Source organism: Chiroxiphia lanceolata, chromosome 6 (genome assembly GCF_009829145.1).
Source record: "Chiroxiphia lanceolata isolate bChiLan1 chromosome 6, bChiLan1.pri, whole genome shotgun sequence".
Taxonomy (NCBI): Eukaryota; Metazoa; Chordata; class Aves; order Passeriformes; family Pipridae; genus Chiroxiphia; species Chiroxiphia lanceolata.
In genome coordinates, this window is record NC_045642.1 from 736567 (window position 1) to 763627 (window position 27061).

A 27061-nucleotide genomic window follows, 5' to 3' on the forward strand; every position below is an offset into this window, starting at 1 on the left:
GCGCCCGCCGAGCTCTGCCAAACCCGGTGCGCCCGTGGGGCGGTCCCGAGGTGGGAGAAGAGGGGGGAGCCTCGGGGTTCTTCCTGCGTGCTGTACCCCAAAAGGGTCAGCGGTGACTCCTGAGCGAAGGGGGGCCCGCACAAACCCGCGAGGCTGGAGCCCCCCCGCAGTCGGGGGGGTGGGTCCCTGGCACGACGGTGGCACCGAGAGGGTTTTGGGGAGGCCAGCAGGGGACTGTCACCCCGAAACGCCGGCCCGCAGCTCCTGCCACCCCGCCCCAGCCTCGGTTCCTGCTGACGGCGGCACATTCCTCGGGGACAAGCCGCCCTTTTCACCCCCGACCGAAGCGCAAACCTGGTGTCATCCGCCGGGTGTTGTAAAGCCGGCCCAGCCCGGAACGCGGTGACGCCAAGCGCTGAGCCAGGGCTGGCTGTGCAGCCGGGCCCGCGTGGCCACGCTCGCCCCAAACCGCCCAGCCCGGCCGGGGACGAGCCACCGTGTCCCCGAGCAGGGGCAGAGCCGCTGCCCGGCCGTGGCTGAGAACGGCCGCAACTCAGGGCAGGGATGAGCAGCTCGGTCAGAGAGCTGGGGCTGCTGCGGGAGGGCGGCGCGACCTGACACTGCGGGAGGGGGGGATTTTGGGGGTTGATCCTAAGCACGCTGGGCTGTGGGGGAACGCGGCGGCCCCCAGTCCGGCTGTGCTGGGCTCGGCAGGTGGGGTGAGGCTAATTAGTACCTGTGCTGGCAGCAGGGGCTGAGTCACGGCGTTCGTCACCGCGGGCCCGCGGCTCCCAGCTGCCCCTTTTTTATTATTGTTGTTCTTTAATTCCCCGGCTGATTTGAAAAGCAAAGCAGGGAGGGCCCGGCCAGGAATTACTGCAGGGAGACCCTGCTCCAGGCTGGCCTCCAGTACCCAAGGGGCACCCGGGGGCTTGGGGTCCTTGTGGGGCTGCCGAGGGGTTCAGAGTGACCCTGGAAAGTGGCTCAGGAGTCTGGGGGTGCCTGGGGAGGATAACTGGGGTTTAGTGATGGGTAATGTGGGAGGTGCGGGGCTGGCTGTGGAGCTTCCTGGGAGTGCAGGGGTGTCCTGGAAGGCCATATGGGGGTCTGGGGCTCGTTGGAGGGACAATGCAGGGGTCCAGAGCTCTACAGAGAGGTCATATGGGGGTCCAGGCCTCTCCTAGGAGGTTCCCTGGGGGTCTCAAGCTCACTGGAGGGACAATGTAGGGGTCTGGAGCTCAGCGTCAGGGCCACGTGAGTCTCTGGGTGTTAATGGGAATGTTGTCTGGAGCTCTTCTAGGAGACCATGTGAGACCCCAGGGCTCATTGGAGGGACAGTGTGGGGGCCTGGGACTCAGTGTCAGGGCCACGTGGATCTCTGGGGATCAACTGGGGGGCTGCTGGGGGGTCCAGGGCTTTCCTAGGAGGTAAAGGAGACAGCTGCCCGAGGGGATCCTGGCTTTCCCCAAGGTACGACCTCCCCCCAGACCCCTGGACCACCCGCCTCTCTCTCGCCCTTGTCCCCGCAAGGTCGCCCCTGGGCTCCTCCACCTGCGGCAGTGCTGGTGGTGCCGGTGGCCCCGGTGGGGCCCCCTCCTTCCCGCCGGCGGCAGCGGCGAGGCGTGGCAGCGGGGCGGGCCGGACGGGCCGGGACGGAGCCTCCCTAGGGCTGGGGAGCGCTGAGCCGCCGCTCACCTGCGCAGGGCGGCCGGGCTGGCCGGGGCCCCCCGCGCCGCCGCCATGCAGGAGACTAACGCCTTCCTGCTGTCGGCCCTGCAGCCCGAGGCCGGCGTCTGCTCCCTGGCCTTGCCCTCGGACCGGCAGCTGGACGAGCGTGGCCGGGAGGCGGCCGAGACCCAGCGGCTCCGCAGCGCCCGCGTCCAGGAGCAGGTCCGCATCCGCATGATGCTGCGGGGGAACGCGGCGCCCACCCGCCCCGAGGACATCGCCGACGGCGGCAGAGGTGGGAGACCAGTCGGGACCCCCGGGGCACTCGCGGTGGGAGCCCCTTGGGTGGCACTGGGATCCGGCCACACCCCTGGCTGGGGGTTTGGGGGTGTCCCCCACCCTGGCCGAGCCCCTCGAACACCCCCGAGCACCCCCAGCACCGGGACAGGGGTAGCACGGCCCCCAGCGTGGCCTGGTTTTGCCACACTCGGAGTCCTGCCTCAGTTCCCCCGCCTTCCTCAGGAGGGATTTGCACTGGGGGGGTCCCGTGCTTCACGTTGGGCTGGGAGGGGGACGGTTTTTCCCGCCCTGGCAGAGCCCCCCCGGCCCTGAGCGGCACCACTGGCCAGGCTCCAGCTCCTCCATTTAATGTCTGCGCCGGCAGCCTCCGCCCTGCTACCTCGCCCGGCACTGCGCAGGATCCCCAAGCCCCCCATCCCTGTGCTGGGGGACCCCGGCGGCAGGGACAGACCCCCCTTGGCCCCCTGAGGACTGCCCGAGGTGCAGGCGTGAGTCACGCTCCCGGCACCGCCGGGGCTGGCGGTGTCCCCATCCCGTCCTGCCGGCAGCCCTGGGGCGCTGGTATAGCAGATGGGTACTGTGAGGTGCCCATGGGCCCAGTGGGGTGTCCAGGCCCCGTCAGGGTCCCATCCCAGGAGAAGCCAGGACTGTCTTTTTTGGGGTTGCCCGTGCTGCTGATCCGGCTGCGGCAGAGGGGACCGGGCTGAGCCACCGCGTCCCCGCCAAGGTGGCAATTAGTGCCCTCGCCGTCGGGGCACGATGCAGGGTGGGGAGGCCACTTCTGCTCCCCATGGCCAGCGGGCAGACGAAGGCAGCCTCCTCCTACCCCTTCATCCCCCTAGAGCCACTGGCGCTGCCAGGGCTCCAACAGCAGGTCCCCCTGGGATGAGCTGGGGGGGTCTTTGATCCCTAGGACTCCCTTTTACCCCTCTGTGCTTGCATTGACCCCTCTGTCGCTGTCCCTCAGGTGGTCAGTACGGCACGACCCTGCACCCCTCCTTCAGCTCCCGCTCCCAGAGCAATGGTGTGGACCCCAAAGCCTCGGTATGTACTGGGGGGTTTATTCCCCACCCCGCACTGGTGCCCATCACTGTGCTGGCTGGGGATGCCAGCAGAGACCCAGCCTTGGCTGTAGCTTTGGTTGTGCCAAGAGGAGGGCTCTGGGCTCCATCCTTTCCTCTCCCGCAGTGGGGACGGAGGAATGGACTCTCGCCCTTCCTAAGCCCTTGCTTTCCCCCCCAGCTGTACCAGCCGCTGGCCAAGAAGGATTTCGGCACCCTGCGGGGCAGCGGCTGGTCGTCCCGCTCGGCCGTGGACCTCAGCCCGCACAAGCGCGTGGCCACCATCAGCAACGGGGGCCTGGCCAAGGCCCGGGGCTACGGCGCCGGCTACGCGGCCTCGCAGGCGGCCAGCACCTCGCCGCGGCCCAGCTCCTTCCACGAGCGCACCTACCGCAGCCGGCAGAACTTCGACACGCTGTCGCTGCGCTCCCTGCGCCTGGCGGACGGGCCCCTGCAGCCCCCCGGCCTCGCCGACGACCGCTACAGCGTCCTCTCGGAGCAGCTGGACGCGCCGGGGCACCGCCCGTTCTACAAGAGCCAGGGCGGCGGCGGCGGCTTCGCCCGCTCCTTCGCCTTCGAGTGGCAGCTGAGCGCCGGCACGGCCGCCAAGGCCGGCTGCGAGTGGCTGGAGGGGGCCGAGGGGCCGCCGAGCCGCACCATCCGCGCGCCCGCCATGCGGACGCTCCAGCGCTTCCAGAGCAACAACCGCTCGCGGCTGAGCGCCGGCTCCTTCGGCGGAGTGTCCGCGGGCGCCACGGGCGCCTTCCTGGGGCTGGGGGAGCACGGCTCCCGCGCCCCCTCCGTGCGCAGCCTGGCCGAGTCCGGCCACCACCTCCCGGAGCCGCGCGCCATGGAGATGTACAATGGGCACGGGACGCTGCTCGGGCACCACGCTGGGGGGTGAGTGCCGCGGGGCTGCTCTGGGGACGCTTATGAGATTCACCCATGAGGGTGAACCCTACCAGCTCCCACCAGGCACAAGGCACGTGGGAGGAGGGGTGAGATGGTGGGCACGGCTTGGTCCTGTGGCACGGGCTGCCCTCTGAGTGTGTCCTGCCTGCAGCCTTGGCTCCTTCCTGGACACATCCTGAGACACAGGGGAAGGAAGGTGCTCATCCTGCTGGGACTGGAGTCCCGCGCCCTGGAGCGCAGTGGGAAGGAGATGGGCTGGGAGGCTCCTAGGAGATGTGGGACGTGGTGGAGAGGGAGATGGCTTGGTGGGGCTCTCAGAGAAGCGGGATGTGGTGGGTGCAGAGGTGGAGAACCCTGCGGGACACTGTGCCGGGGCTCCCACTCACCTGGCTGTGCTTCCAGCTTTGACGACATCGACCTGCCCTCGGCAGTGAAGTACCTGATAGCCAGCGACCCCAACCTGCAGGTGCTGGGCGCTGCCTACCTGCAGCACAAGTGCTACAGCGACAGCAGCGCCAAGAAGCAGGTGAGCCCCCAGAACCGTGGGAGAAGGGGGTGTCCCGGCCCCTCCAGCACGGCGGGCGCCCCAGGGGGGAGGAAGGGCTGGAGGGAGCCCTGGGAGCGCAGCACGTCTGACCCCCTGGGCTGTCCCCCAGGCCCGCAGCCTGCAGGCCATGCCCAAGCTGGTGAAGCTGTTCAACAGCCCGAACCAGGAGGTGCAGCGCCACGCCACCGGCGCCATGCGCAACCTCATCTACGACAACGCCGAGAACAAGCTGGCGCTGGTGGAGGAGAACGGCATCTACGAGCTCATGCGCACGCTGAGAGAGCCCGACGACGAGCTCCGCAAGAACGTCACAGGTTGGGGACGATGGCGGGGTGGGCAGGGGGTCCCCTCCCCCAGGGGTGGCACTGCACTCCCCCCTCTCACCCTGTGAGCAGGGCTGGGATGGTGCTGCACGGGGGTGACCCCTCTGCATCCTTTGTCACACTCCCTGCCCCACGGCTGCTCCTGGCTGTGGGTGGTCGGTACAAGCCCCCCTCAGGGAGGTGAGTTGGGGTGGATGTGCTTTCCAGCCATTCTGGAACTGAGGATCCCCCCCTCTGTGCAGGGATCCTGTGGAATCTCTCCTCCAGCGACAACCTGAAGGATCGCCTGGCGCGGGACACGCTGGAGCAGCTCACGGACCTGGTCCTGGTCCCCCTCTCTGGGTTGGGGGGCTCGGGTGTCATCCAGCAGAACCCCTCAGAGGCAGAGATCTTTTATAACTCCACAGGCTTCCTCAGGTACCTGCTCTGGGTGCTCCCACTGGGGGCAAAGTTTTGGGCTGAGGAAGAGACGTAAGAGCGGGGTCTGCAGGACTTGTTTCTGGGGTCCCTCCCACTTGTGTACCCCGGCAAAGTCTGGTAGCACCATGGGGAGGTAGCGGCTGCCCCCTCCATGGGGTGCCTGGGGCAGGAGGGGGCTGTGGGGGATCCCTTTCTCTCCGTGATGGACCCCCATTCCCGTGCAGGAACCTGAGCTCCGCCAGCCAACAGACCCGGCAGAAGATGCGTGAGTGCCATGGGCTGGTGGACTCCATGATCCACTACGTGAACAGCTCCCTGGAAGTGGGGAAGTCAGAGGACAAGGTGAGTCCTGGGTGCTGGGCGGGGGGCTGAGGTGTTGCTCCCCTCTCTTGGTGGCTGCCGTGGTGCAAAGGCACGTCTTGGATGTGATGGTGGGAGAACCAGCCCGGCTCCATCCGGGCTCCCTGGGCACAGCAGGCACAGCTGGTGTTGTGGCTGGGCACGGAGCCCCCTGGGATCGCACCCCAGGGGCTGTGCCAGCTGGGGACAACCTGGCAGGTGGCACGGGATGGCACCATCGTGTCCCATCTCGCCCCCAGAGCGTGGAGAACGCGGTCTGTGTCCTGCGCAACCTCTCCTACCGCCTGTACGACGAGATGCCCCCGTCCTCGCTCCAGCGCCTCGAGGGCCACAGGAGGGGTGCCGGCGGCACGGTGACGGGGGAGCTGGTGGGCTGCTTCAGCCCCCAGAGCAAGAAAGCCCGTGAGGTCAGCGGGGGCATGTGGTGGCCGTGTCACCGGGGCGGGGCTGGCGCTGGGAAGCGCTGGCAGCAGAGGTGGTGCTGGGGCGGAGGTGGACGCCAGCCTCGGGTGGGTGGGACACACGGGTGAGCTCAGCAGAGGGTGAATCAGGGTGCTGAACCCCCGCTTTTCCGTGCCACGGGGCATGACGCAGCCAGGGTGACCTGCCAGGTCCCTGCCCAGGCAGGGAGGAGGGGACACCGGCAGGGAGGGACACTGCGGAGGGGCCACCTCCAGAGTCTAACGGTGCCCCCGTCCCACAGCACTACCTGAACGCGGACATCGTCACCTTCACGGAGGTCTCCAAGGACCCCAAGGGGATGGAGTGGCTCTGGAACCCGCAGATCGTGGGCATCTACAACCGGCTGCTGCAGCGCTGCGAGCTCAACAAGCACACGACGGAGGCGGCGTCGGGCGCCCTGCAGAACATCACGGCCGGGGACCGCAGGGTGAGGCGCGGGGGTGCCCGGGGCCAGCCTGGTGGTCTCCACCGCGTGGCCGTCACAACCGTGCCCGGGAATGGGGGACACCTCCGGGAGGGGAGGCACCTCCTCTCCTGGGTCATCACCTGGGCAGGGGTCACCCCGACCCGACCCCGCGGAGCGGGAGGAGGAAGGGGAGGAGGGAGAGGAGTGGGAGGAGGGAGAGGAGAAGGAAGCGGAGGAGGAGCGGTGGGTGCCCGCGGGAGGCTCCAAGCAGGTGTGTTTGCCTCGGCAGTGGGCAGGGGTGCTGAGCCGGCTGGCGCTGGAGCAGGAGCGCATCCTGAACCCCGTGCTGGACCGTGTCCGCACCGCCGACCACCACCAGCTGCGCTCGCTGACCGGGCTCATCCGCAACCTGTCCCGCCACGCCCGCAACAAGGATGAGATGTGTGAGTGCCGGGGGCACGCGAGGCTGGGGTCGGGGGGTTGCCCAACAGGTGACTTGCAACCTTTTCCTCCTCGACCTGGTCTGCAGTTAACCCCAGCCCCTTCCTGCCTGCTCCATCCCTGCTCACAGCTGAGCACGCGGGCTGGTCCACCCCCTGTTCCCGGACACGGCTCGACCCTCTGTCCCCTCCTTGCCCCCCCCGGGGACTGCCGCGTGTCCCCTGGGTCTGGCCACCAGCCCTGACGTGCCCTTTGCCCGCAGCCACCAAGGTGGTCAGCCACCTGATCGAGAAGCTGCCCGGCAGCGTGGGGGACAAGGCACCGCCCGCCGATGTCATCGTGAACATCATCGCCGTGCTCAACAACCTGGTGGTGGAGAGCCCCATGGCTGCCCGCGACATCGTCTACTTCGACGGCCTCAGGAAGCTCTTCTTCATCAAGAAGCGACGGGACAGGTGGGTGCTCCCCATCCTCCTGGCTGTCCCAGCTCCCACCTGGGCTCCCGTCCTGCTCTTTGCTTCCTCCCCTGGTCCAGCGCGGTGGAAGAGGGTCACGACAAGTCTCCCTTCCCTTCCTTTGGTGTTGGGAGTCCCCAGACTGGCTCAGAGTGACCTTGTGGCCTCCTGTCATCCCTAGGCCACCCTCTTAGGGCACCCCACCATTGCTGCAGCCACGTTCTCCCGTCAGGATGCTTCTCCTCCCTCCTGCCCGTTGTAGTGGGCTCCAACCTTTCGCCTCCTGCCTCTCCCCACCCACGCTGAGCCCTCAGTCCCTCCAGGCCCCTCTGGGGTAATCTCCTTGAGCTGGTGGGCATCATCCCGTGCTCAGCCTTCCCCAAAACTCACTGCATCCTATGCCTGTCCCAGCTCGGACAATGAGAAGTCCTCCCGAGCTGCAGCCAGCCTCCTGGGAAACATGTGGCAGTACACCAAGCTCCACCGGGACTTCAAGATGGTAGGTACCCCTTCTGGAGCCTCGTGCATCCTGTGGGGGGGATCTGGGGGTCATCCCAAGGGAATCAAGGCCAGGGGACTCACCCTGGAGAGCCGCACCACCCCAGTGCTTCCCGGCACACGGCGGGTCCCCACTCCATGCCTGGCCCTCCTGAGAGGTGGGGACTTCCCAGAGCATTGTCCCTGTGGTGATGGGGTGGGGACGGCGTGGCCTGTGGGTGCTGGAGCAGAGGGGTCCCTGTGCACATTCCCAGTGCCCCATGTGATGGGGGTCTGTCTCCTTGCAGAAGGGGTACCGGAAGGAGGACTTCCTCAGCCTGTGAGGACACCCTGGGAGCTGGAATGCCCTGCTGGGATGCTCCGTGCTGCCGGCCACGCCCTGGGGAGGCTGCTCACCATCGGACCCCCCCTCTGTAGCCTAGTCCCCACCACATCCCGTGCGCCTCCCCCTCTGCTGGATCCCCTTCCCCTGCTGAGGGACACGTGTCCTCCCTCCTGCCCAGCCTTAAACCCAGAGGCTGCTTTTGACTCTGCTGTGGGGCCCCACAGGGACCCCATTAGTAGGGGTCTGCCTCACAGCACCCCTTGGGGACCCTCCCCACCCTCAGGCAGCTGGCTGCAAAACTTGGCTTGTCCCGCAACTTGACAGAGGGGCAGGAACCACAGGGATTTGGGAAGGCTCCTGTAGAGCAATGCTGGGTCAGGGGGGCTTTCAGGGCTGCTTCATCCCAGCTCCCTGAGCTGGGTGGGTGTCGGTGCCCCGCACCAGTGTGGGATGTGCTGTGGAATACGTGTGCTGTGCCCCAGCTGGGTGGGGACGGGGCTTTGCATGGCTTGGGGGGCTTAGAGGGCTCTGAAGTGGCTTCCCACAGTTAATGGGGTGGCACAGGGGCTGCAGGGAGCGGGATGTGGTGCTGCGTGCCCCCTTTGCCGGTGCTGGCAGGTAGAGGGATGTGTGTGACTGGGGCTGCCCGTGCCCTCGCTGCAGGAAACCAGGGGTGTCCCTGGAGCCCATCTGTCACCCCGTGGGGACTGTCCCAGCGTGGCAGAGCCGCCGCTGCCGCTCCTCCCCAGCTGCTGCCAGGGCTGGGCCCGGCTGGCACAGTGGGAGCAGGATCCGGGCAGGGCCGGCCGGGTCGTGTTTGCTGAGCGGCGTCGCCCGGTGGGTGGGGAGATGCCCCCAGTGCCCCCGGCTGCCTTGGTGCTGGGCACAGGCGGGGCAGCAGGTCCAAAGCTCGGCCAGGCGGGTGGGCTGGGGGGTGGCTTCGGGCTGCCGGCGGGTTTGGGGCTGGGGGGAGCCCCTGCGCTTGGGGGGCACAGTGCACCCCGGGGGGAACGAGGTAGAGTAGGTGGAGGGGTGGGAGGATTTGGGGAAGTGGGTGGTGCTGCCAGAAGGGTTGCATCCGGGGCTGGTGTGGCCCCCTCAGTGAGCAGCACCCGGCGCGGTCCCGGCTGGGGGTCAGAGGGTGTTTGCCTCCCCAGCTCTCAGTGTACAACCCCCCCCGAGCCCTGTGTACCCCTGAAATAAAGGCCTTGAATGATGCCCACCTGCCCCTGTGCTTGGCTGGCACGTGGGAGGGGGGACAGCACCCCGGGGACACCAGGACCTCGGGGTAACCAGCATGGGGTGAGCTCACCCCGCAGTGCCACCCCGCTCACTGTGCCTGGTGTGGCTCTGAGTCAGTGTGACAGGGACACTGGTGTGGGAGGGACGCAGCACAGAGCTGCCCACCCTGCTGCCTGTGGTAGGGAAACCCCCACCCCGTGTCACCCATGTGTCCCCTGGTGTCACCCCTGTCTGTGCCATGGACAGACCCACTGGGTGCAGCAGCCTTTTATTGCCACGGGGTTCCCGTGGGGCAGAGGTGCCGCCGCCACTCCCGCCTGGCACTCCCTGGGGCTGGGGCACAGTTGCTCCTTGGAGGGCATCGCCCATCCCAGCGCTTGTCCATCACGCAGGAAGAATGTCCCTACCGCCCACGGCGAGGGACGGGGCCCAGCACCCAGGTACTGGGGCAGGGTGTTCCTGGGGACGGTTTTCCACCGCAGAGCCAGCTCCTGCTCTCCCACCACGACCGTGGCTCTGGTCCCGTCGTAACGCCCGGGCTCCTCTGCCATGACTTGGTCTGGGTGTCCCCACAGGGAGAGGGAACACCGTGTCTCTGGCCCGTGGCTCTGCTCAGATGTCATCCTCTGTCACCAGGCAGTAGAAATCCGTGCGGGCGCCGTAGTTGCGCGATCCCAGGTCCGAGACGTCGATCTCGGGCCTGTGGCCGTCCCGGAGCTGCGCGTCCTCTGTCCCACTGGCAGCCGGAGTGCTGGGAGCGCCCAGGCGGGGCGGTGGGGGGCTCCCGAAGATGCGCCCTCGGAGGCCTGGCAGGAGCAGGGAGATGGATTGAGGTGGCGGGGAGAAGGAGCTGGACCCAGCCTGCTCTGCCACAAGAAGGGGTAGCAAAGCCCAGAGGTGACCTCCAGCACGCATCTGTCCCCCCAGGAGGAACAGCAGCAGACACGGACCTGTGCCAAGGTCCCCATCTGGGTCAAGGTCTCCTGTGCTGTCCAGGTAGCTGCTGTGTAGGATCAGCATGGGGTCCTTGTCCTCCTGCAGCTGGGTCTGCGGGTCCCCCACGCTCCCCTGGAAGGACACCTTGCGTGGCAGGACCAGGCACAGCTCCTTCCAGAAGTCCGACGACGGGGTCTGCAGGGTCAGGAGGGAGATGAGCCACGCTGGGACCACAGCAAAGCCGAGCCTGGCCCCACACGGTGCTGGAGAGAGTTTCACAGGCTCGGCTCACTCTTCCAGGCGGTGGGAGCTCAGCCAAGGTGAGGGCCGTGCTCCGGTGTGGCACCGTGCCCACGCGCCGGCAGAGAAACCTGCCCGACCTGCTGGAACACTCCTCAGGGCTCCAGCTCCCAGCCTGGCCCTGAAATGGCCGGAGCAGCCGCGGGCCAAAACTCTGCTCCGAGAGTTGGGGTTGGGGAGACCCCGGAACATCACAGGGCCCTGACTGTGCGGGTTTGGGGGTAAGCACCCAGACCCAGGGCTGTTCTGGTTGCATTTTTAAATTGCCTCTAAAAGACGAGTGCCCCAAGCTGCTCTTTAGCATTGGAGCCTGGGGAGCAGCCCCAGAGGGCAGCAGGGAGGCTGACACAAAATGGGGAGCTGGGAACGGAAGTCGGGTGCTGCTGGGATCGCTCCTGCTCAGCTCTCACCACGGAGCAGCCCCAGAGGGCAGCAGGGAGGCTGACACAGGAGGCTGACAAAAAGAGGGGTGCTGGGGAGGGAAGAGGAGTGCCAGTGGGTCAGGATCCAGCTCGGAGCTCACCATGGAGCCGGATCGCCACACCAGCAGGGTCACGGTGCTCCGGTGCTGTTTCAGCAGGGTGATGGCAGGGTGGGTGATCTCCCGGTACTGGCTCTCGAAGACGATGAAGATGGGTTTCCTGGAAAGCTCCAGCAGCCTCCAGAGCCCTTCCCTGCAAGACAGGTACGTGGCAGAGGGGTGAGGGACCCACCAGCCCCTCTCCTCTCCCGTGGGAGCTGCTCTGCTCCTACCTGAAGCTGCTGTTGCACCAATCCTGCTCCAGGTACGCCACGGAGAGGACCACGATGAGGCGCCGGCACCGGCTGACGTTCATGATCAGGTCGGCTGATGGCTCTGTGGGCAAAGGGGTCTCAAGCCCCTGGGCGCCCGTGTGACCACCCTGCCCAGCCCCGTGGGGGGCTGGTGCCTACCTGAGTTGGGCAGGATGTTCTGCTCGTCCAGGAAGAGCTTGTAGCCGTAGCGGTTCTCCAGCTGTGGCTTCACGATGAAGTGGACGAACTTTCGGTCGTCGGGGGCGGTGGCGTGGGAGACGTAGGCATCGTAGAGCTTCCCGTCTGGGGAGAGCCACGGGGCGTCACAGGGAGGGGTCTGTGAGCCCCCGGACCCAGGGGAGGCTGTTCCCAGGGGAGCTGTTCCCTCCGGCTCACCGTTGATCTCCAGCTCGCCGTAGCGGTTCCGGTACCAGAGGAGCATGTTCAGGCGGCACCGGACGTAGAGCACAGCCAGGAGCACCAGGAGTGCCAGGACCAGGAGGGCTGCCAGCACCGCCGGCACGTGCCCCGCTGTCTCTGCCAGGACAGGGAAGGACGCGGTGAGTGTGGCCGGTGGCCCTGGCCTGGGTTTTCTGGGTTTGGTGAAGATTTGCACCCCGGGAGAGGCAGCAGTGCTCCTATTACCCGCATCAATCCCCCATGGCACGCGGGCTCTCCACGGGGGTGTCTCCTCCCTGTCCCCAGCCTGTCCCTACCCGCTCGCTGCAGGGTGAAGGTGGCTGTGGCGTTGCTGAGCCAGCAGGCAAACACCCCAAAGTCGTCATCGTGGGTGAGGTTGAGGTGCAGGACGGTGGCCAGGAGTTGCTCCGAGGTGTTTTGGGCAGACCTGAGGGGAGATGGGGCCGCCACGGGTTGGGCTGTTTGGTGACAACTACCCCCCCAGGATGGATGGGTGTCCCCAGGGCCGGCTCCTTACCAGGCGGTGTCCTGGCTGCTCCCATTGCCCAGCCACTGCCCATCCTTGCTCCAGGCAGGGACGGGCCGGCAGCTCTCGGCCCCGGCCCAGCGCACGGTGCAGTTCAGCACGACCCGACTCCCCAGCGCCAGGTCCAGCGTCTCGTTGGCAGCCGGGACCAGGATTTCGGGGGGCACACTGCAGAGGTCTGGGGGCACAGCAGGGAGGGGCTTTGGATGGGACAGCTGATCCAGTTCCCTGCTGTCGTAGCCATCCCGGAAAAACAAGCTCTGCCGTGGGGGTCTGGCAGCGAGCAGCACTCGGGGCTGGTTAGCAGCAGGCTGAGCCAGTTTTGGGGGCTGGGATGGACCCTCTCCCACCCCGTGAAGTGAAGCCAGAGCAGGACCCCCAGCTGTGCCTGCACGGGGCCCCTTCCCAGCTGAGAGCATGCGAGAGTTTGGATTTCACCTACCTGCCATGGTGTGCTCAGGTGACGGGCGCTGCCGGCATCCCCGAGGGCCCTGCGTGCACCCCTGTGTGCAGCGTCTTCCGGGGGGGGGCAAAGTCCACCTGCCTCTGCCACAGGGCGGGCTGGGCCTGGGAGAGACCAGGAATGGCTCCGTGAGCACTGCCTGCTCCGGGAGTGCCCGGCCATCCCCATCAGTCCCCGCAGCAGTTCGGTCTTGGGGGTGGTGGGTGATGCTCTGTGGTAAAGCCAGAGTCCCACCCACGGCGTGGTGGCCACTGTGTCACCTGCCCTCCCTGTGCCGAATCCTAGCCTGGCTTTCCCAACAGTGGATTTGCGGGTGGGAGGTGATTAATGACCAACCGGGTGCTGTGGGATGTTAAGAATGCGGCTTCAGCTCAAACCCAAGACCAGGGAGGGGAAGCGAGCTCAGCCAGAGCTCAGCCAGAGGGTGTGCAGCACCTTCCTCGGAATCCCTGCCTTGGGAGGGCTCAGCAGGACTCCCTCTGCTTGCCAAGCCTGCCATGAGCTGCAGAGCTGCCTCCAGCCTGACATGCCCTTGAACTCGCTAATTAACAGCAGGACAGTTTGTTTATGGAAACGCAGGAGAGCTCCTCCAGCGGGTGCCGTGTTCCTGGCGTGTCCGGTTGCTACCCCATGGCTGTGGCCAGGGATTGGCACAGCTGCACGACGTGCCAGGCAAAAGTGGGGAGCACAGGGATGACACATGGAGACCCCCCCTCACACAACAGGCAGCGGTGACATTACCGTGGCCCCGTGGGAAGAGGCAGATACCGGGAGCAGATGGCAGAGCAGAGCCTGGCAAGGTCGGGCTCTGCCATCCCCAAACACCCACGGAGCCCTGGTGTGGGTGGTGGGGGTGCCAGGGCTGAGGTGGGAGTCTCAAGGACATCACGGTGCTGGTGTTTCCATCGTAAACACCCGGCCTAACTCTGGGGGTCAGGAGGGGGGAAAGCCTCTCCCAGCTGCCTCTTCTCCCTGGAGCTTTGGCACTCACGGCTGCACCCTGATTTTGGGTGGCAGCAGGGCTGGGCTCAGCCTGGAGAAGCTGTGTCTGCTGGTGTGGAAGGGGAAGGGGGAGGTCTGTGGTGCAGCTCAGCTCAGAGCAGGGATGGGGGCACGGTGTGCTCCCCTCTGGCACAGCCCAGTACCAGCCTGGGGTTAAACAGGAGGTCAAGGTACGCGGGAGACGCACGTTATGCGTTCAGCTTGAGCAGCAGCAAAATGATTTGTACCTAAAGGATTAACTGGGCTTCTCCATGGCCAGGGAAGGAAGAGTAAGGGGTGGAGGAGAGCCAGCCCACCTGGATTTCGCGTGCAGAAAGGATGAGAGATGATCACCAGGGTGGCAGGATGCTCAAGCTCTGCTCACTCCAGCCTGGATGGGTCACTCCTAAATCATTTCCCTTAGCTGGCTGGAATAAGGAAGCCCCAACAAGCTTCAGCCTGGCCAGGGAGTGTGGGGAGGTCCCAAAGCCCCCCCTGCTCCTGACACTGGATGCCCACAGGGGAGTGGGTGCCGGGGCTGCTGAGTGCAAGGGAGGGAGGAGCACCCACTAACGGGCAGATGCAGCTCCCATTTCCCGCATCTTGGGGTTGGGGACACCCCAGATGGTGGGTGCCATGGGGCAGGGGGTACTGGCTGGGGGGCAGCATTCCCTGGGGCTCAGCCATGGGGAAAGCGAGGCAGGCAGGGAGGCACAGTGGCCAGGGGGTTGTGGGGCAGCAGAAATCGGGATAGAGAGCCGGAGAAAAAACAGAGGGGAGAGTGAAGGAGAACCCAAGGAGAACCACAGGGCGTGGGGCGAGGCTGAAACACTGCTGACCCTGTCCGAGGCGGCATCGGCGCGGAAAAGGGAAGCGGAACAGAGCTGCGTTTACCTTCGGAGTTTCCTCGGCCTCAGGCTTCCTGCCTGTCCCCTCCTGCTCGAGCCGACCAGACCGGCCAGATCAGTGCTGGGGTTTTCTCTTTTTCTTTTGTTTTAATAATTTATCTATTTCTCCTCCCGGTTCAGCCCCTGCCCTCGGCCGGGTGCTGCCGCCGCCCCAATCCCTGGGCTCCAGGCCTGTGGGAAGGGTTGGCCGTCCCTCCCTCCCGCTGCTCCACCTCCACCTGAACCTGCAGGGAAAAAAAAAAATCCAACAGATCTGGCTTCAGGGGAAGGGAAGAGAGAGAATAAAGGAGAAAAGAAGAGGGGAGCAACAACCCAGCCAGCCTGCCAGGCACACACAGGTGGCACAAGGCTTGGGGGCCGCGGTGGAACCCCAGGTTTTTCCGTGGCTGGAAAAGCCCACTGAGGTGTCAGGGCAAGATGAAACCTGCCCCATTTCCCCCCGCACCGGGCAGGGAGGATGTTGGGGGGGGTGTTCCAGGGGATGGGTTGGAGCTGGGGACTGCCCTTTGGGGTCATGGTGTGCTGAGCACTGGCAAACTCGGCACTCTCTGGCTCCGTGGAGGTGAGTTACTGGGAGGAGCTGGGGGAGGCTGTTGGCTGTGCCTGTGGGCATTGTGGGGTCTCCTGTTTTCTCTGCTTCCTTCTCTCTGTGACTTTAGAGCCCCTTTGCTGGTTGGAGCTGGTGCTGGAGGTGGCTGCTCCAGCTGGCACTGCCTGCGGGGAGCTGGATCTGGCCGTGGCTGCTTGTGGACAGCAGGTATCACTGAGCTAATTAGCAAGGAGGTGATTAGAGCCTCAGCACACCCCAGGCGCAGGTTGGTCACAGCGGCAGCACCACCAGCCTCTGGAGAAACACCAACATGAACTGCAGGTGCTGAGCAGCAAAAGCATCGACCGGCATGTGCTTTGGGGCCAAAAAGGGAAGCAAAGGGCCCTGAGTGTGTGAATGTGTGTGTGCATGTGTTTATATATATATATATATATATACACAGAATAGACAGGTACAGGTCACAGGTAGGTCTGTGAGCCTGTTCACATGGGAAAACACCCTGGCTCTGACTCGTCATTGGTTATAATGTAAAATACATATATTATGTATTGGCTTGTTGTGGGGGCAAAAGGAACAGAGGGAACCCCACTGGAGCTCTAGGAAGAATCTCCTGCTCCTGTGCCCCACAGCTGTTGGCTGTGTGTGTTTGGGGCAGCAGCTGATGGAGCAGCCCTTTCTGGGGGGGCTGCACTGCTGAACACGTCACAGACACTGTGATGTACTCGTTGTGAAATCTACCTGTTGGATTTGTGGGATAGTAAAAGATCACATGGAACAAGCCCAGGTCCTGGGGATGGCAAGGGTGTGAGGAAGTTTGGGATCAAATAGGGAGCTGATAAGACCTTTTTTGTCCATCAGGGTTATCCCTGTGGTAGGTAAGAGCTCCCCAGCTCTGCCTCTGGATCACTCATTCATCCCCCTGGAGCTGTGGCCCCCATGCAGCCCTGGGGTGGGATCCCACTGCCACTGGAGACAAACCCCTTCTGTCTGCAGCAGTCAGAGAAGGGGAGACCCAGCCAGCACTTAGGGAAGAGGTGGGATAACCATTTCTAGCCCTACCATTTCAGGTTTGCTGATTTTTCCCCCGATTTTCCCAGGTATTTCCATTATTCTGGCACACCTACCAGGCCATTTTTCCTACCATGCACGGCCCAAGTGCCAAGGTCTGGTGTCCCACCAGCCAGCACCCACACTCAGCCCTCACCATGGGCACTGCAGCTCCCACCTGTCACGATTGTCCCCAGTGAGACAAGGAAAGGTTTTGGGGCACAGTTTCTTTGGGTGTTGGGGATGGCAGAGGAGGAAGGCAGGAGCAACACCAGGCAGCAGGTGAAAGTCTGTGTGTCCGCGTGTGGGTTGTGTTTATTTACTGTTTGCTGGTGGTAGTTGGGCCAGGCACAACTGTCAGGACTCGGCTGAGCCTGGAGCTAAACTCAGTCAGGATAACAACAGCATTTTTTCTAGGGAAACAGCAGGTCAGAGCTGCAGCCACGTGGGAATCATGCCGAGGAGGACTGCAGTGAAAGAGGGACTCATGTTCCCCAGTGGTGCGGAATGGGGAGGTCACGGAAGGCAGTGGAAAAAGAGGCCAAAGTGCAAAAAAAGGCCTGGAGAGGGAACCTGGAATGAGGTAACTGGTGTTTCCTGTGCTTAAGGCAGCGAGTGAGGAGGACTTAGGTCACCTCCTGCAGCCCAGCCGGGTGCTGCCCCCAGGTTTGTCCCCAGCGCCACAGCTCTGTCCCAGCTACTCCGTGTGCAGGGGAGGCACATCCCAGCTCTGCCACAGCGTCCTTCCTTTCCAAGTCGGAAAGCATCCTGCTCCTGCAAAGCCACTGTCTGGGCATCACTTCCCAGTTCAAGTCCAGCTCAGTCACACGTGGCACTGTGCTGGGGGTTCATCCAGCACCCCTGGCACTGCCAGGCTGGGGAGGGGGCTCAAGTCCGTGTTCTCCTTCTCCTGGGTGAGCGGTGGCTACACCTCGGTGGAGTACTCCATCATGCTGGGGAGAGAGCAGAGGGGCGTTGGGGAAGGGAAACTGTCTGAACTGGGAGGTGTGGAAAAACACTCCGAGTGGGAACGGGGCCGTTTGCCAAAAATAACGGGGGGAAAAATGACAGGCTGTTTGTGGGAAACCCCTGTTTGTGGGAAACCCCGCAGACAAGGGGAAGGCAGAGCTGGAAAGCTGAACTGTGGCAGTGTGGTGCTTCCCCAACCCCACCCTCTGCTCCCACCAGGATTATGGGTGGCAGCTGGGACAGGGTGGCCATGAAGGGACTGAGCCCTGTCGAGAGTGGGGCTGTCTGTGAGGGGCAGCAGCACCAGGGTGGCCCAGCCTGGGGCTCTTGTTCACATTGGTTCAGTTTCCTGCCAAAATACTTAATCCTTTTACATTAAATAAAGTTTAGATGGAAAAGTTGGGCAAAATCACTCCTTATTTTAACTTGGAGCTTTTCTTTTTTCAAAGGAAAAGGGGCTCTGGAATGGACAGATCCTGCAGCCCTGCAGGTCTCCTGCTACAGGGTGGACCATCTCCAAACCCCTGGCACCTTCTGGGGCATCACCCACCTCAGTTCTTTACGCAGGTCAGTGTGTTTTCTGCACAGAAGCTCATTCTTGACCTTCTGGGGGACGTCGGGGATGTACCAGGCTGCGATCAGCTTGACACACAGAGCCACGTGCTGCAGGGAGCAAAGGCAGTCAGGGGCTCCCAGCCTGGGCAAGGGGCCTGCACCCAGTCCCTTCCCCCTGCCCCAGCCCTCTCCTGCCCTCCTGGGCGCTCACCTCGAAGATGATGAGGAAGGCAAGCCGGGCTGCCAAGACGTGCCAGAACTGCATGGTGTAGGAGTAGTCGTCGGCGTTCCGGTAATCCCGGTACCTGCAGCACAGCCCCGTCGGTGCCAGCCCGGGCTCCTCCATGCCAGGTGTCACACCCTGCTTTGGCTCCCTCCGTGGGGGTCCGAGAGGAGCCCCAGCAGCTTCCTCCAGCTGCCTCCAGCTCCATCACCCCCCCGTCCCCTGGCTGCAGGCTGGATGTAACGGTGAGGGGCACGGTGGTGGGGCAGGGGGGGCTGCTCTTACCTGCACTCCTTGATCTCGTCCCTGTCAAAGTTTGGCAGCATCTCAGGCATACCAATGTCAGGCTCGAAATCCCGGATGTGGAAGATGGAGAGGCTGTGGTTGATGTACCCCGTGGAGCAGCTGCGGGGAAGGACCGGGTTTGTGGCCATGTTGGGGGGCTCTGGGAGGCCCTAAGCCAAGCAGCTCTTGTCTCTTCTGGTGGACTCAGAGGTCCCCAGATGGCAACAACACCCATCTGTCTGCAGCTTTCATTTCTAAGGTTTCCCCGGTGTGTGGATTCTCAGGTGACTCGTGGTGTGGTTAAGCACTGTAACCTCCCATTTTGGGGGAGCTAGAACCCACCTGGGCCTCGCTTTCCCCTCCCTCCATCCCTCCCTCCCCATTTTCACACAGCCTGGGGGAAATGGAGGTCTCTGAGACTTCTGTCTCGTTTGACTGCACTGGGTCAGTCAGCCAAGGCTTGGAGGAACAGGGGGAGGGCAGGAGAGAGCGTGAGCCAGCATCTCGGCAGTCCTGCAGCTCTCCCATGTTACACAGTGCCCTTTCCAGTGAGGGCACCAGTTTACCCACCCTGGGGATGGTGTGAGTGGGAGGCCAGCTGGGATGCTGAAGGTGATGCCACTGGAAATCCTGCCTTGCTCCCCTTTCCCCCCACCCCACTTTGGGGGACAGCTCAGCTTCCTCGTGCTCCTGCAGCAGTGGCACTGAGGCGGGTGGGCTCTGCTCAGGGACTGAACTCACTCCACGTTAGTGCGGTTCTCCCCCACGCAGGGGCTGTACATGTACTTGTAGACCTGCATGGGGATGAAGTCAGAGGTGATGGCAATCACCAGCCCGTTCCCGATGACAGCCAGGATGCCAATGGCCTCCAGGACCTGGAGCCAGATCCCTGCAGGAGAACAGCAGCTGGTGAGGCCCCTCTGCCACCCCACTGGCAGGTTGCAGCCCCACCCAGCTCCATCTCAGAGACAGGTTTGGCATGGCCAGTCCAAGCTGCCCCTCAGCCTCTTCAGGGTCTGAAACGGCTTCTCCTTCCCTGACCTGCAGCTGTCCCCATGCTCTCCCACTTCCATGGGATGCTCAGGGGCTCCTGGAGAAGGGGCTAAGCCCTGGTGCTGTTGGCCCAGGCAGCAGTGCTGGCAGGAGGGTGCCTGTGGAGCCCCTCTCACCGATGTCGTTGGCCCTCCTGGGCACCATGCGCCGGTGCAGCCGCACCATCTTGATGGCGTCCATGTGGATCTCGAACATGTTGTTGAAGAACGCCAGGAGCGGGGCCAGGGGGAAGGCAGCGACAAAGATGGTGGTGAAGCTGTACTGGATCACTGCAGAGGGGGAGACACCGGGTGCTGGTGTGAAGCCACTGCAGAGCAGACGTCCCCCAGGCTCCGGAACGATGTCTGGGTTAGTCCCGCTCTGTGGCTTGCGTGAGAGGGGCTTTGCAGGGGTGGAAGTGGGAGATAGACGTGCCTTGGGGACCCCACACCCCCACTGGGGACCCCTAGCTCTCATGGGGCTGTGGGGACCTGCAGGGCACTGGTTGAGGGACCATGTTAGGATTACAACCATCACCCTGGGAGGAGAGGAAGGTCCGAGGCCAGCACAGTTGCCCGCTCCGTCTGTTTTGGGAATGATCTCCTTGGGTGTACCAGAGCACTCAGAGTGGGGCTGAGCATGGAGGTGGGGCTCAGGGCTCTCCCTTCCCTACAGGAATCCCTTCCCCAGCATCCAGCACTCTCCAGCCAAGGGGCACACGTGGCTCTGCCCCAGCACCCTCCTCGCCCGCCCCCCTGCCCTACGTACTCATCTCCAAGAACTCGTCGAACAAGCTGAAGACGTTGACCTCATTGAGCTCATAGTTCTTCAGCCACTGCCTTTTGCAGGGGTCCTCAGCCTCCTCCTCCTCTCCCAGAAATATACTCCTCTTCTTGGGGCGCTTATGGCTCTTGCGTAGCTTGTGGCTTATCCAGCTGCAAAACAGAGGGATTTGCGTGGCTGCTGCAGAGGGCAGCGGGGCTGGACTGCTGCTGGGACACGCCTGGAGGAAGGGAACGGAGGACACCCTGGCCCAAAGACCAGGGTTCCTCTCTGTGAGAGCCGGGTCGGTGTCCTGGCTGTGCAGGAGCTTCAGCAAGGGAAGCTTACGGGATGAGATACTCCATCACATTGCTGATGGTCTGCTTGAGCAGCATGATGATGGCCATCTGGATGAAGAGGTCAGTGATGCATCCGCTGGGGTGGCACTGGAAGGGAGGAGAGGAGAAGGGTTGTGCCCTGCAAGCAGGGCGGGCAGGCCCACGGGACCCCTTTGCTAGAGGAGGAAGCTGAGATTCCCAGAGCCTCTCTAGTGGCAGTAGGAAAAGGAAGAGGAGCAGTTGTTCGTGGGGTCAGAGAGCTTCAGGGCGAGTGCCTTACCTCCTCCAGCCTCCACCGGCCGGCGATGCGCACGTAGTGCCCTGGGCGGCCGTTGATCCTGGGCGAGGAAGCAGCAACAGCAATACCCTTTGAGTCATGGCCCCCTGAGTCCCAAATGGGGTCCCTGTGCCTGGCAGGGAGGGCGGGGGGGTGGGTCTGTCCCTGGGCCCTGGGGAGGGTTGGGGACATGCACCCCAAGCCCCGTCTGCCCTCTGCTCCCCCCAGCCGCCACTCACCGTCCCAGGAAGAAGGCAATGTAGATGAGCGAGGAGAAGTTTGTGAAGAACTGGAAGGTAAAAATCTTCATGGTGAAGTTTTTCTCCCGCTGCGAGAAGCTCCGTGGTTTCTCTAGGAAAGGGAGCAAGGCCCAGGGGCTTGGTCACAGAGCGGTAGGACCTTGTCTTGCTCCCCCTCAGGTGCTACAGCATCTCTGTGAAGGTTGGAAAGGTGTCCCTGCCCTCCACCTGAGCCCTCTGATGGAAGGGAGCCCATCCGAGCAGGGGGGTCCCTCAGAACCATGAGCCTGGGGAGAAAGGGCCTTTCAGCTGGGAGGAAATCCATGCTGGGAGGAAATCTATGTTGGGAGGAAATCCACGTCGTGAGCTCCCCTGGAGCTGTGTTGCCTTCCTGCTTGTGCTGGGTCACAGCCCTGTAGGGTGAAGGTCCCTACCAAGCCAAATGTGGCTGTGGAGCAGCCAAGCTGGCAGCACGTGGGCCACAGATGAGTGTGTGTTGGGGAGGCTGCTGGCCTCCCACGGGGACCTGCGCGGCTGGAGCTTCCAGGGAGATGCCTTGTGATGGCAGAGGATGGGGAGGAGATGGGAGCCTGGGTGCGTTTGGGAGTGGCAGGGGAGCTGTGCTGTGCTGCAGGTACCACCGGGCGCTGCAGGTGGTTTCCCTTACCGAGGTCGCAGAGGAAGAGGGCCACGCGCCTGTTGATCTGCGGGAGAGAGAGGGAGGGATAACGCGAGCGGGGCGGCGAGGCCGGGAGGAGACCCCCGGGGCCCCCCCCGCCTCGCTCGGCACCTTGGTCATGATGACGATGGTGAGGTAGTGCAGCACGGCCCCCGTCATGACGGCCGTGGTGTCGGCCTGCTCCCGCAGCAGCCCCAGGCCGCTCTGGGCGAAGAGCGCCGTGGCGATCACGCGGTAGATGACGAGCGCGTGGGCGATGCCGATCAGCACCAGGATCTGCGGGGGAGGGAAGGACAGAGAAGGGCATGGAAGGGCACGTGTGCCCCCGTCCCGCCCGAGGGCCATCAGGGATCTGGGTGTGGCCTCGAGGGCAAACCCACGCCCCACAGTTGGGGGCGGGAGGTTCGTGAGGTGGGTGTTGGGAGTAGGGCAAGGGGGGTAATGGGTACAGGCTGAAAGAGGGGAAATTCGGGCTGGATGTCGGGAAGAAATCCTTCCCTGTGAGGGGGGTGAGGCCCTGGAACAGGTTGCCCAGGGAGATTGTGGATGCTCCAACCCTGGCGGCGTCCAAGACTAGGTTGGATAAGGATTTGAGCAACCTGGTCTGGTGGGAGGTATCTCTGTGCAGGGCAGGGGGGGTGGGACTGGGTGATCTTTAAGGTCCCTTCCAACCCTTAACATTCTATGGTTCCATGATTCTACATCTCCATCTGAACCAGTCTGGACTCTCCATTGACCCACAGAGGGGCACGAGGACGTTGAGATTTGCCTCTTCCTACCCTCTGGGTCACTGCCTTGGTCTTTGCTGCCAGAGCAGAGCCTTCAGCCCAGGTACCCCCAAAGGGTACGTAGCCCCAGCCATCAGCACAGCAGGGTGTGAACGTGAGGGAGCCCCTGGATCCTTGTAATGGGCACAGACCGGCCCTAAAAACCTGGTCTCTGCTTTCGCTGCAGCAAGAGGATGCTCTGAGGTGCTCCAGAGTAGGGAGGGAAGGAGGGAGCCCACTCTCCCTTAAATCAGACCTTCTTCCCGTGGTCACCTGTCACGTACCATCAGCAGGACCAAGAGGAGGATGATGGTGCTGCGGAAGTAGGAGTGCTGGTACTTCCGGGGTTCATGCTGTAAGTTATTGATCAGTTCCATAGCCAGCTCCTCCTTAAAAATGAATAAAAAAATAAAAGTAAAAAAAAAAAAATGGAAAAGAAAGGATCCAGTAGAGCGGTGCCCAGGGGTCCTTGTGTCAATGGACATATGGGATAAGCAGTGCTGGGGAAGGGCAGGGATAAGCACCCAACCCACAGCAGCATGGCTAAGCCTGACTGAGCTCAAGCTGGGCAAGGAACTCCTTTGATGTGTCTTTTCTATGTCCAGGTGATGCCTGAGAAGGAAAGCATAGAGCAAGAAAGATGATGTCCTCACCTCTTCCTCATCCCACCCGTATAGGTTCCAGTTGGTGACCACAGTGGCTCTCTGCCTCTTCCACAGCTCCAGGAACACAGTGGCTGGATTGGGAAGGAGAGAGTGCAGTGACACTCAGGGATGGCTCTGACAGCCATCCCTCTGTCCCACAGAGCAAGACAGAGAGTCATGTCCCATCCAATCTCATGCCAACCAGCCTGGACTGCCCTTGGCCCGTGAAGGACAGGTCACCTCTACAGCTCAGTGAGCTGGCAGGACCCTGAGCATGGAGCAGTGAGGGGATGGGGATGGTGCAGGTGAGCTTTCACTGACAGTCAGGCCAGCTCTGGTGTCCATAGGGAATTTGGGGTAAGCCAGAGCGAGCCCCAGGGCTGTCCTGCTGCGCTGGGCACGTTCACGTGGCACCAGCCAGACACGTTATTTGAGACTGATGAAAAATGCACTTTTCAGGTGGATTGGGTGTCCTGCACTGCACCATGGCATGGCTACACCCCTGCAAATCCACTTCCCTCCTGGTAATCTGGACTGATCCTCCTGATTGACCCTGTGTAACCCAGCCCATGGCTACACACAGGACCTGTGGGCACCCAGCCCACACCGGAGGTTGTTGGTAACTGAGGGGGCTGTGGCAAAGCCAAATGAGTCTGTAGCTAAGGTGATGACAGGATCCCATCATCCCACAGCAAATAAGAGGCTGTGAAGTGATTTGGAAAGGCTGAGGAGGGCTCTGGTGGTCCCTCCTTCCTGCAGCTGTGGCCACTTAACAGGCAGCTGATAAAAAAGGTCCAGCCAGAGGCTGCTGGGTGCTTTGGGGGAGGCTGTGGTGAGTGGAAGCCTCAGGTAGGACAGGTAAGGAGTGTTTGGGGAGCTGGAGGATATCACCAGGGTGATTTTGTCTCTTGGTGTGCCTGGAAGATCTAGAGATAAGGGTTAAAACCCTAGAGATAAGGGCTAAAAATGGTGAAGCTGTGTTGGTGCCCCACTTTCCACCACCTGCTCCCTCTCCCAACCCGTGTGTGCTGGGCACCCAGACACTGGCACCTACCCCAGAGGGCCATGAATATGGCAAAAAGGACTGTGGCCTCGTTGTCAATCATGTGAGTGACCTGGAGGAGATGAAGGAAGAGTGTGATGGGGCAGGGATGCACAGGAGTTGTGGCACCCCAGGGCGTGCTCAGCCCCCCTCTTGTCACCCTGGTCTCCCCTGAGACAGGTATAGGTGCTGCAGGAGGGCAAAATGCAGGAAGGTGATGGACACTGGGGCTTGTTACTGGTAAAATCACCCTCGGTGGAGGTGGAAAGTGTGATCTGGGATGAGTTTTCTTTCCAGTGGTGTGGGAGCAGCACAAGCCGGGAGTGTTTTCCCCATCCTCCACCTCGAGGCAGCCTTTGGGAAGGGGGTTCCCTACCTTGGCGTAGGTGCAGGTGTCGGAGAGGACCCAGTAGGGGCACTTCTTGTCACAGAGCGGGCACATGATGGTGGTGTTGGCCTCACAGATCTCCCTGCTGCAGGGAAAGCAGGAGGGAAGCAAAGGGGGATAACAGTGGCTCAGGGCTCCCTGCAGAGCACAGACTCGTCAACGGGATGCGTGTCTGGCATTCCCAAGTGCCTTACCTCACCTGGCTGGAACTGAAGAGAGTAATCCCAGCCACGAAGGTCACCACCCCAGCCAGTGCAGCAAAACCCAGCAGGTAGGTGTACCAGCCCAGCCAGGCGAAGTATAAGGCCACCTTCTCACCAAAATAGCACCTGGGAGGAAAGGGGAGATGGGGTTTGCAGCCGGAGAGGAGATCAGGTGGTTGGGGAGTCACTAAAAAATGCTCTTCAACCCCCCAAGGGATTTTGGGTCTGGGAGGGGCAGGGGGTCTGAGTGTCTGGGGACTTTGGGATGGGGAGAGTCAGCCCAGGTGGGCAGAGCAGCTATTTTATGTCTCTGTGGTGTCAAATAGGCCCCGTGCTGAGAATGGAGAGAAAGGCTGAGAGACCAAGTTCTAATTTTAGAAAGACTGGGCTTGAAGAGGATGGGAGGGCTGTGGGGTGCAAGCTTTCTCAGACCAGAGCAAATCCTCCTCCTGGGCTCAGTCACCTCCCTGCAGTGCTTCCATGTCCCATGGTGGCAGCACTTTGGTTTTTATGGTGCTGGAAGTGGGTTGGAGGTGTGGGTAAGAAATGATGGTACCTGCTGACTGAGGGACCAGCCTCCCCTCCTGTATTCCAGGGGAATTAACTTCCTACCAGCAGTCAGAGGTGGTGATGTGCTCCCTGCCCTTTGTTTAAACAAAAACCTCAACACCTCCCCATACCACCACCCCCAATTTAATACTCTGCCCTTTAATCCTTGTGTGATAGCAACAAGTCATGACACATTGACCTTAGAAATAAGCTTGTGCACAGTCTCCAGTGCCTCTTCTAGACATGTAAAATGTTTAAGGAAGGTGAGAGCACCTCCATTTTAAGATCTCCCCTCCCTACCAGAGCCCCTTGACAGGTTTATGAAGCAACACGTTCTTTTTTCCCCTCCTGCCCGTGGAGTTAGTTTTCAAAAATAAGAGCTGTGCTCTTCTCTGGGGTTTAATGTGGTTGTGGGAACCTCTCATTGCCTTTACTGCCCTGAGGTCAGCCTCAGGCTGGGTTGATGCACCAATGCTCCATTCCCACCTCTCCTGCCTTCTGAATGTGGTTGAAAACCAGCTGGGTTAATTAAAACCCGAACAGACGTGGGGGTTGTTTCGTGCTGCAGGATCAGCAGATGGAGCTGGGAGCCGCAGGGATAACCCTCAGGCTAAGAGCTTTGGGAGATTCAGGAGCAGCCCAGTGCTTGTTCAAAGGTATGATTTTAAGGTTCAAAGCGATGATTTCAAAGGCAAGGCAGGAGCCTGGCAAAGGTCATCAAGCTCTCTGGGTCTCAGGTGGGACCTCTTGGTTAAAAAGCTCTGCCCCTTCTGCCCGTGTTACCTGATCTTCTCAATTGGCTGCTGGTTAAATACACCTCTCCAGCGAGCCCAGTTGTCCCTGGAGAATTCCCTTACAGCTTCCTTCTGGAGAGCAGAGAAGTCGGTTGGATACAGGAATACCAGTGCACCCTCAATTCCCTGCCCGGCTCCGAGGCTGCTGCCAGGAGCTTTGCCATGCCCTTCACCCAGTGAGCTCCTGGGGCAGCCCTGCTTACCCACAGGTCTCTCCCACCCTGTCTTGCTCCTCCACCTGTCCTGGATTTTCCTCTCAGGCCCCCGTGTGCTCAGCCTCACCTCATGCAGGGGAAACGCTGCCTCAAACACGTTTTTCTTCATCAGGCCGTGCAGCTTCTCTGGGAGCAGAGCAGAAGGGGAGAGGGTTGGGGATTTCGGGAGAGGGAGCAGAGGAACTGCTGCTTCCTGCAGTCCAAATCTCCCAGCCTCTGGATGTGGCAGCAAATTGACTTGTCTGAGCTGCACCCTGGCTTTCTCCCCCTGTTTACATCCTCCCTGGGATGGCCTGTGCCCACCATAGGGCAGGAGTCTTCCTGCAGATCCAGGCTGAGCATCACCCCCGTGATCCCCGTTCCCTTACCCAAGTCAGGTGTCACCGTGTTCCGCAGGATGAAGTGCACGATCCTTATCCTGAACAAGGAGAAATTGTGGTTAAAGGCTGCTCTGGGACGCAGAATTGTGTTGTGTGGCCCAGGAAAAGCAGGGCAGGGAAGGGAGAAGGTGTGCACCAGAATCCATGGAGGGAAGATGGGGAGAGCCGAGCTGGATAATGGATGCTGGTGTGGAGAACAGTGAGTGCAGGATGCTGGAAGTCAGCTCAGCACCCACCTGGTGGTCATTGGGATGTCCTGGGGGGAATTTTCATTTTGGAGCTTCTTGTCAGGGTTCCCCAGAAGACACTGGTACTTCCGGAAGACCTGCTCTGGGGCACGGACTCCATAAAATAGCTTCGTGTCCTCAATTTTCTGGTGGGCGGAAGAGAGGGGC

The 27061-nt window shown here is 62.4% G+C and overlaps 3 protein-coding genes across 6 annotated transcripts; 1 reads left to right on the top strand and 2 right to left on the bottom strand.

The window, feature by feature from the left end:
- The first annotated feature begins 478 nt into the window (after positions 1 to 478).
- Positions 479 to 9396, top strand: PKP3 (plakophilin 3). Of its 2 annotated transcripts, XM_032690883.1 has the most exons (14): positions 479 to 576; positions 1780 to 1963; positions 2936 to 3012; positions 3211 to 3929; positions 4344 to 4467; positions 4598 to 4802; positions 5054 to 5228; positions 5456 to 5573; positions 5831 to 5998; positions 6295 to 6480; positions 6749 to 6902; positions 7163 to 7355; positions 7767 to 7854; positions 8141 to 9396. In XM_032690883.1, the coding sequence occupies exons 1-14, from the start codon at positions 565 to 567 to the stop codon at positions 8174 to 8176; spliced, it is 2439 nt and encodes an 812-aa protein (XP_032546774.1). In that variant the 5' UTR covers positions 479 to 564; the 3' UTR covers positions 8177 to 9396. The 2 variants fall into 2 exon arrangements, with proteins under 2 accessions (XP_032546774.1, XP_032546773.1); XM_032690882.1 differs by lacking the exon at positions 479 to 576 and having other exon boundaries at positions 1741 to 1963.
- Positions 9397 to 9672: 276 nt separating this feature from the next.
- On the bottom strand, positions 9673 to 14942 carry SIGIRR (single Ig and TIR domain containing). 2 transcript variants are annotated; one of them, XM_032690967.1, is made up of 11 exons: positions 14715 to 14942; positions 14138 to 14244; positions 12819 to 12943; positions 12368 to 12554; positions 12147 to 12277; positions 11827 to 11967; positions 11590 to 11733; positions 11410 to 11512; positions 11180 to 11330; positions 10371 to 10551; positions 9673 to 10226 (listed from the first exon to the last, which is right to left on the bottom strand). In XM_032690967.1, the coding sequence occupies exons 3-11, from the start codon at positions 12823 to 12825 to the stop codon at positions 10033 to 10035; spliced, it is 1239 nt and encodes a 412-aa protein (XP_032546858.1). In that variant the 5' UTR covers positions 12826 to 12943; positions 14138 to 14244; positions 14715 to 14942; the 3' UTR covers positions 9673 to 10032. The 2 variants fall into 2 exon arrangements, with proteins under 2 accessions (XP_032546858.1, XP_032546857.1); XM_032690966.1 differs by lacking the exon at positions 14138 to 14244.
- A 1565-nt stretch (positions 14943 to 16507) lies between these two features.
- Positions 16508 to 27018, bottom strand: ANO9 (anoctamin 9). Of its 2 annotated transcripts, XM_032690921.1 has the most exons (21): positions 26903 to 27018; positions 26655 to 26704; positions 26354 to 26412; positions 26061 to 26143; positions 24720 to 24854; positions 24514 to 24610; positions 24150 to 24210; positions 23105 to 23187; positions 22736 to 22840; positions 21796 to 21960; positions 21673 to 21709; positions 21006 to 21117; positions 20770 to 20827; positions 20500 to 20597; positions 20158 to 20324; positions 19527 to 19679; positions 19144 to 19246; positions 18358 to 18477; positions 18061 to 18154; positions 17845 to 17957; positions 16508 to 17278 (listed from the first exon to the last, which is right to left on the bottom strand). In XM_032690921.1, the coding sequence occupies exons 1-21, from the start codon at positions 26911 to 26913 to the stop codon at positions 17251 to 17253; spliced, it is 1932 nt and encodes a 643-aa protein (XP_032546812.1). In that variant the 5' UTR covers positions 26914 to 27018; the 3' UTR covers positions 16508 to 17250. The 2 variants fall into 2 exon arrangements, with proteins under 2 accessions (XP_032546812.1, XP_032546813.1); XM_032690922.1 differs by lacking the exons at positions 24720 to 24854; positions 26061 to 26143; positions 26354 to 26412; positions 26655 to 26704; positions 26903 to 27018 and having other exon boundaries at positions 16511 to 17278; positions 19099 to 19246; positions 24514 to 24636.
- Between the last annotated feature and the right edge of the window lie 43 nt (positions 27019 to 27061).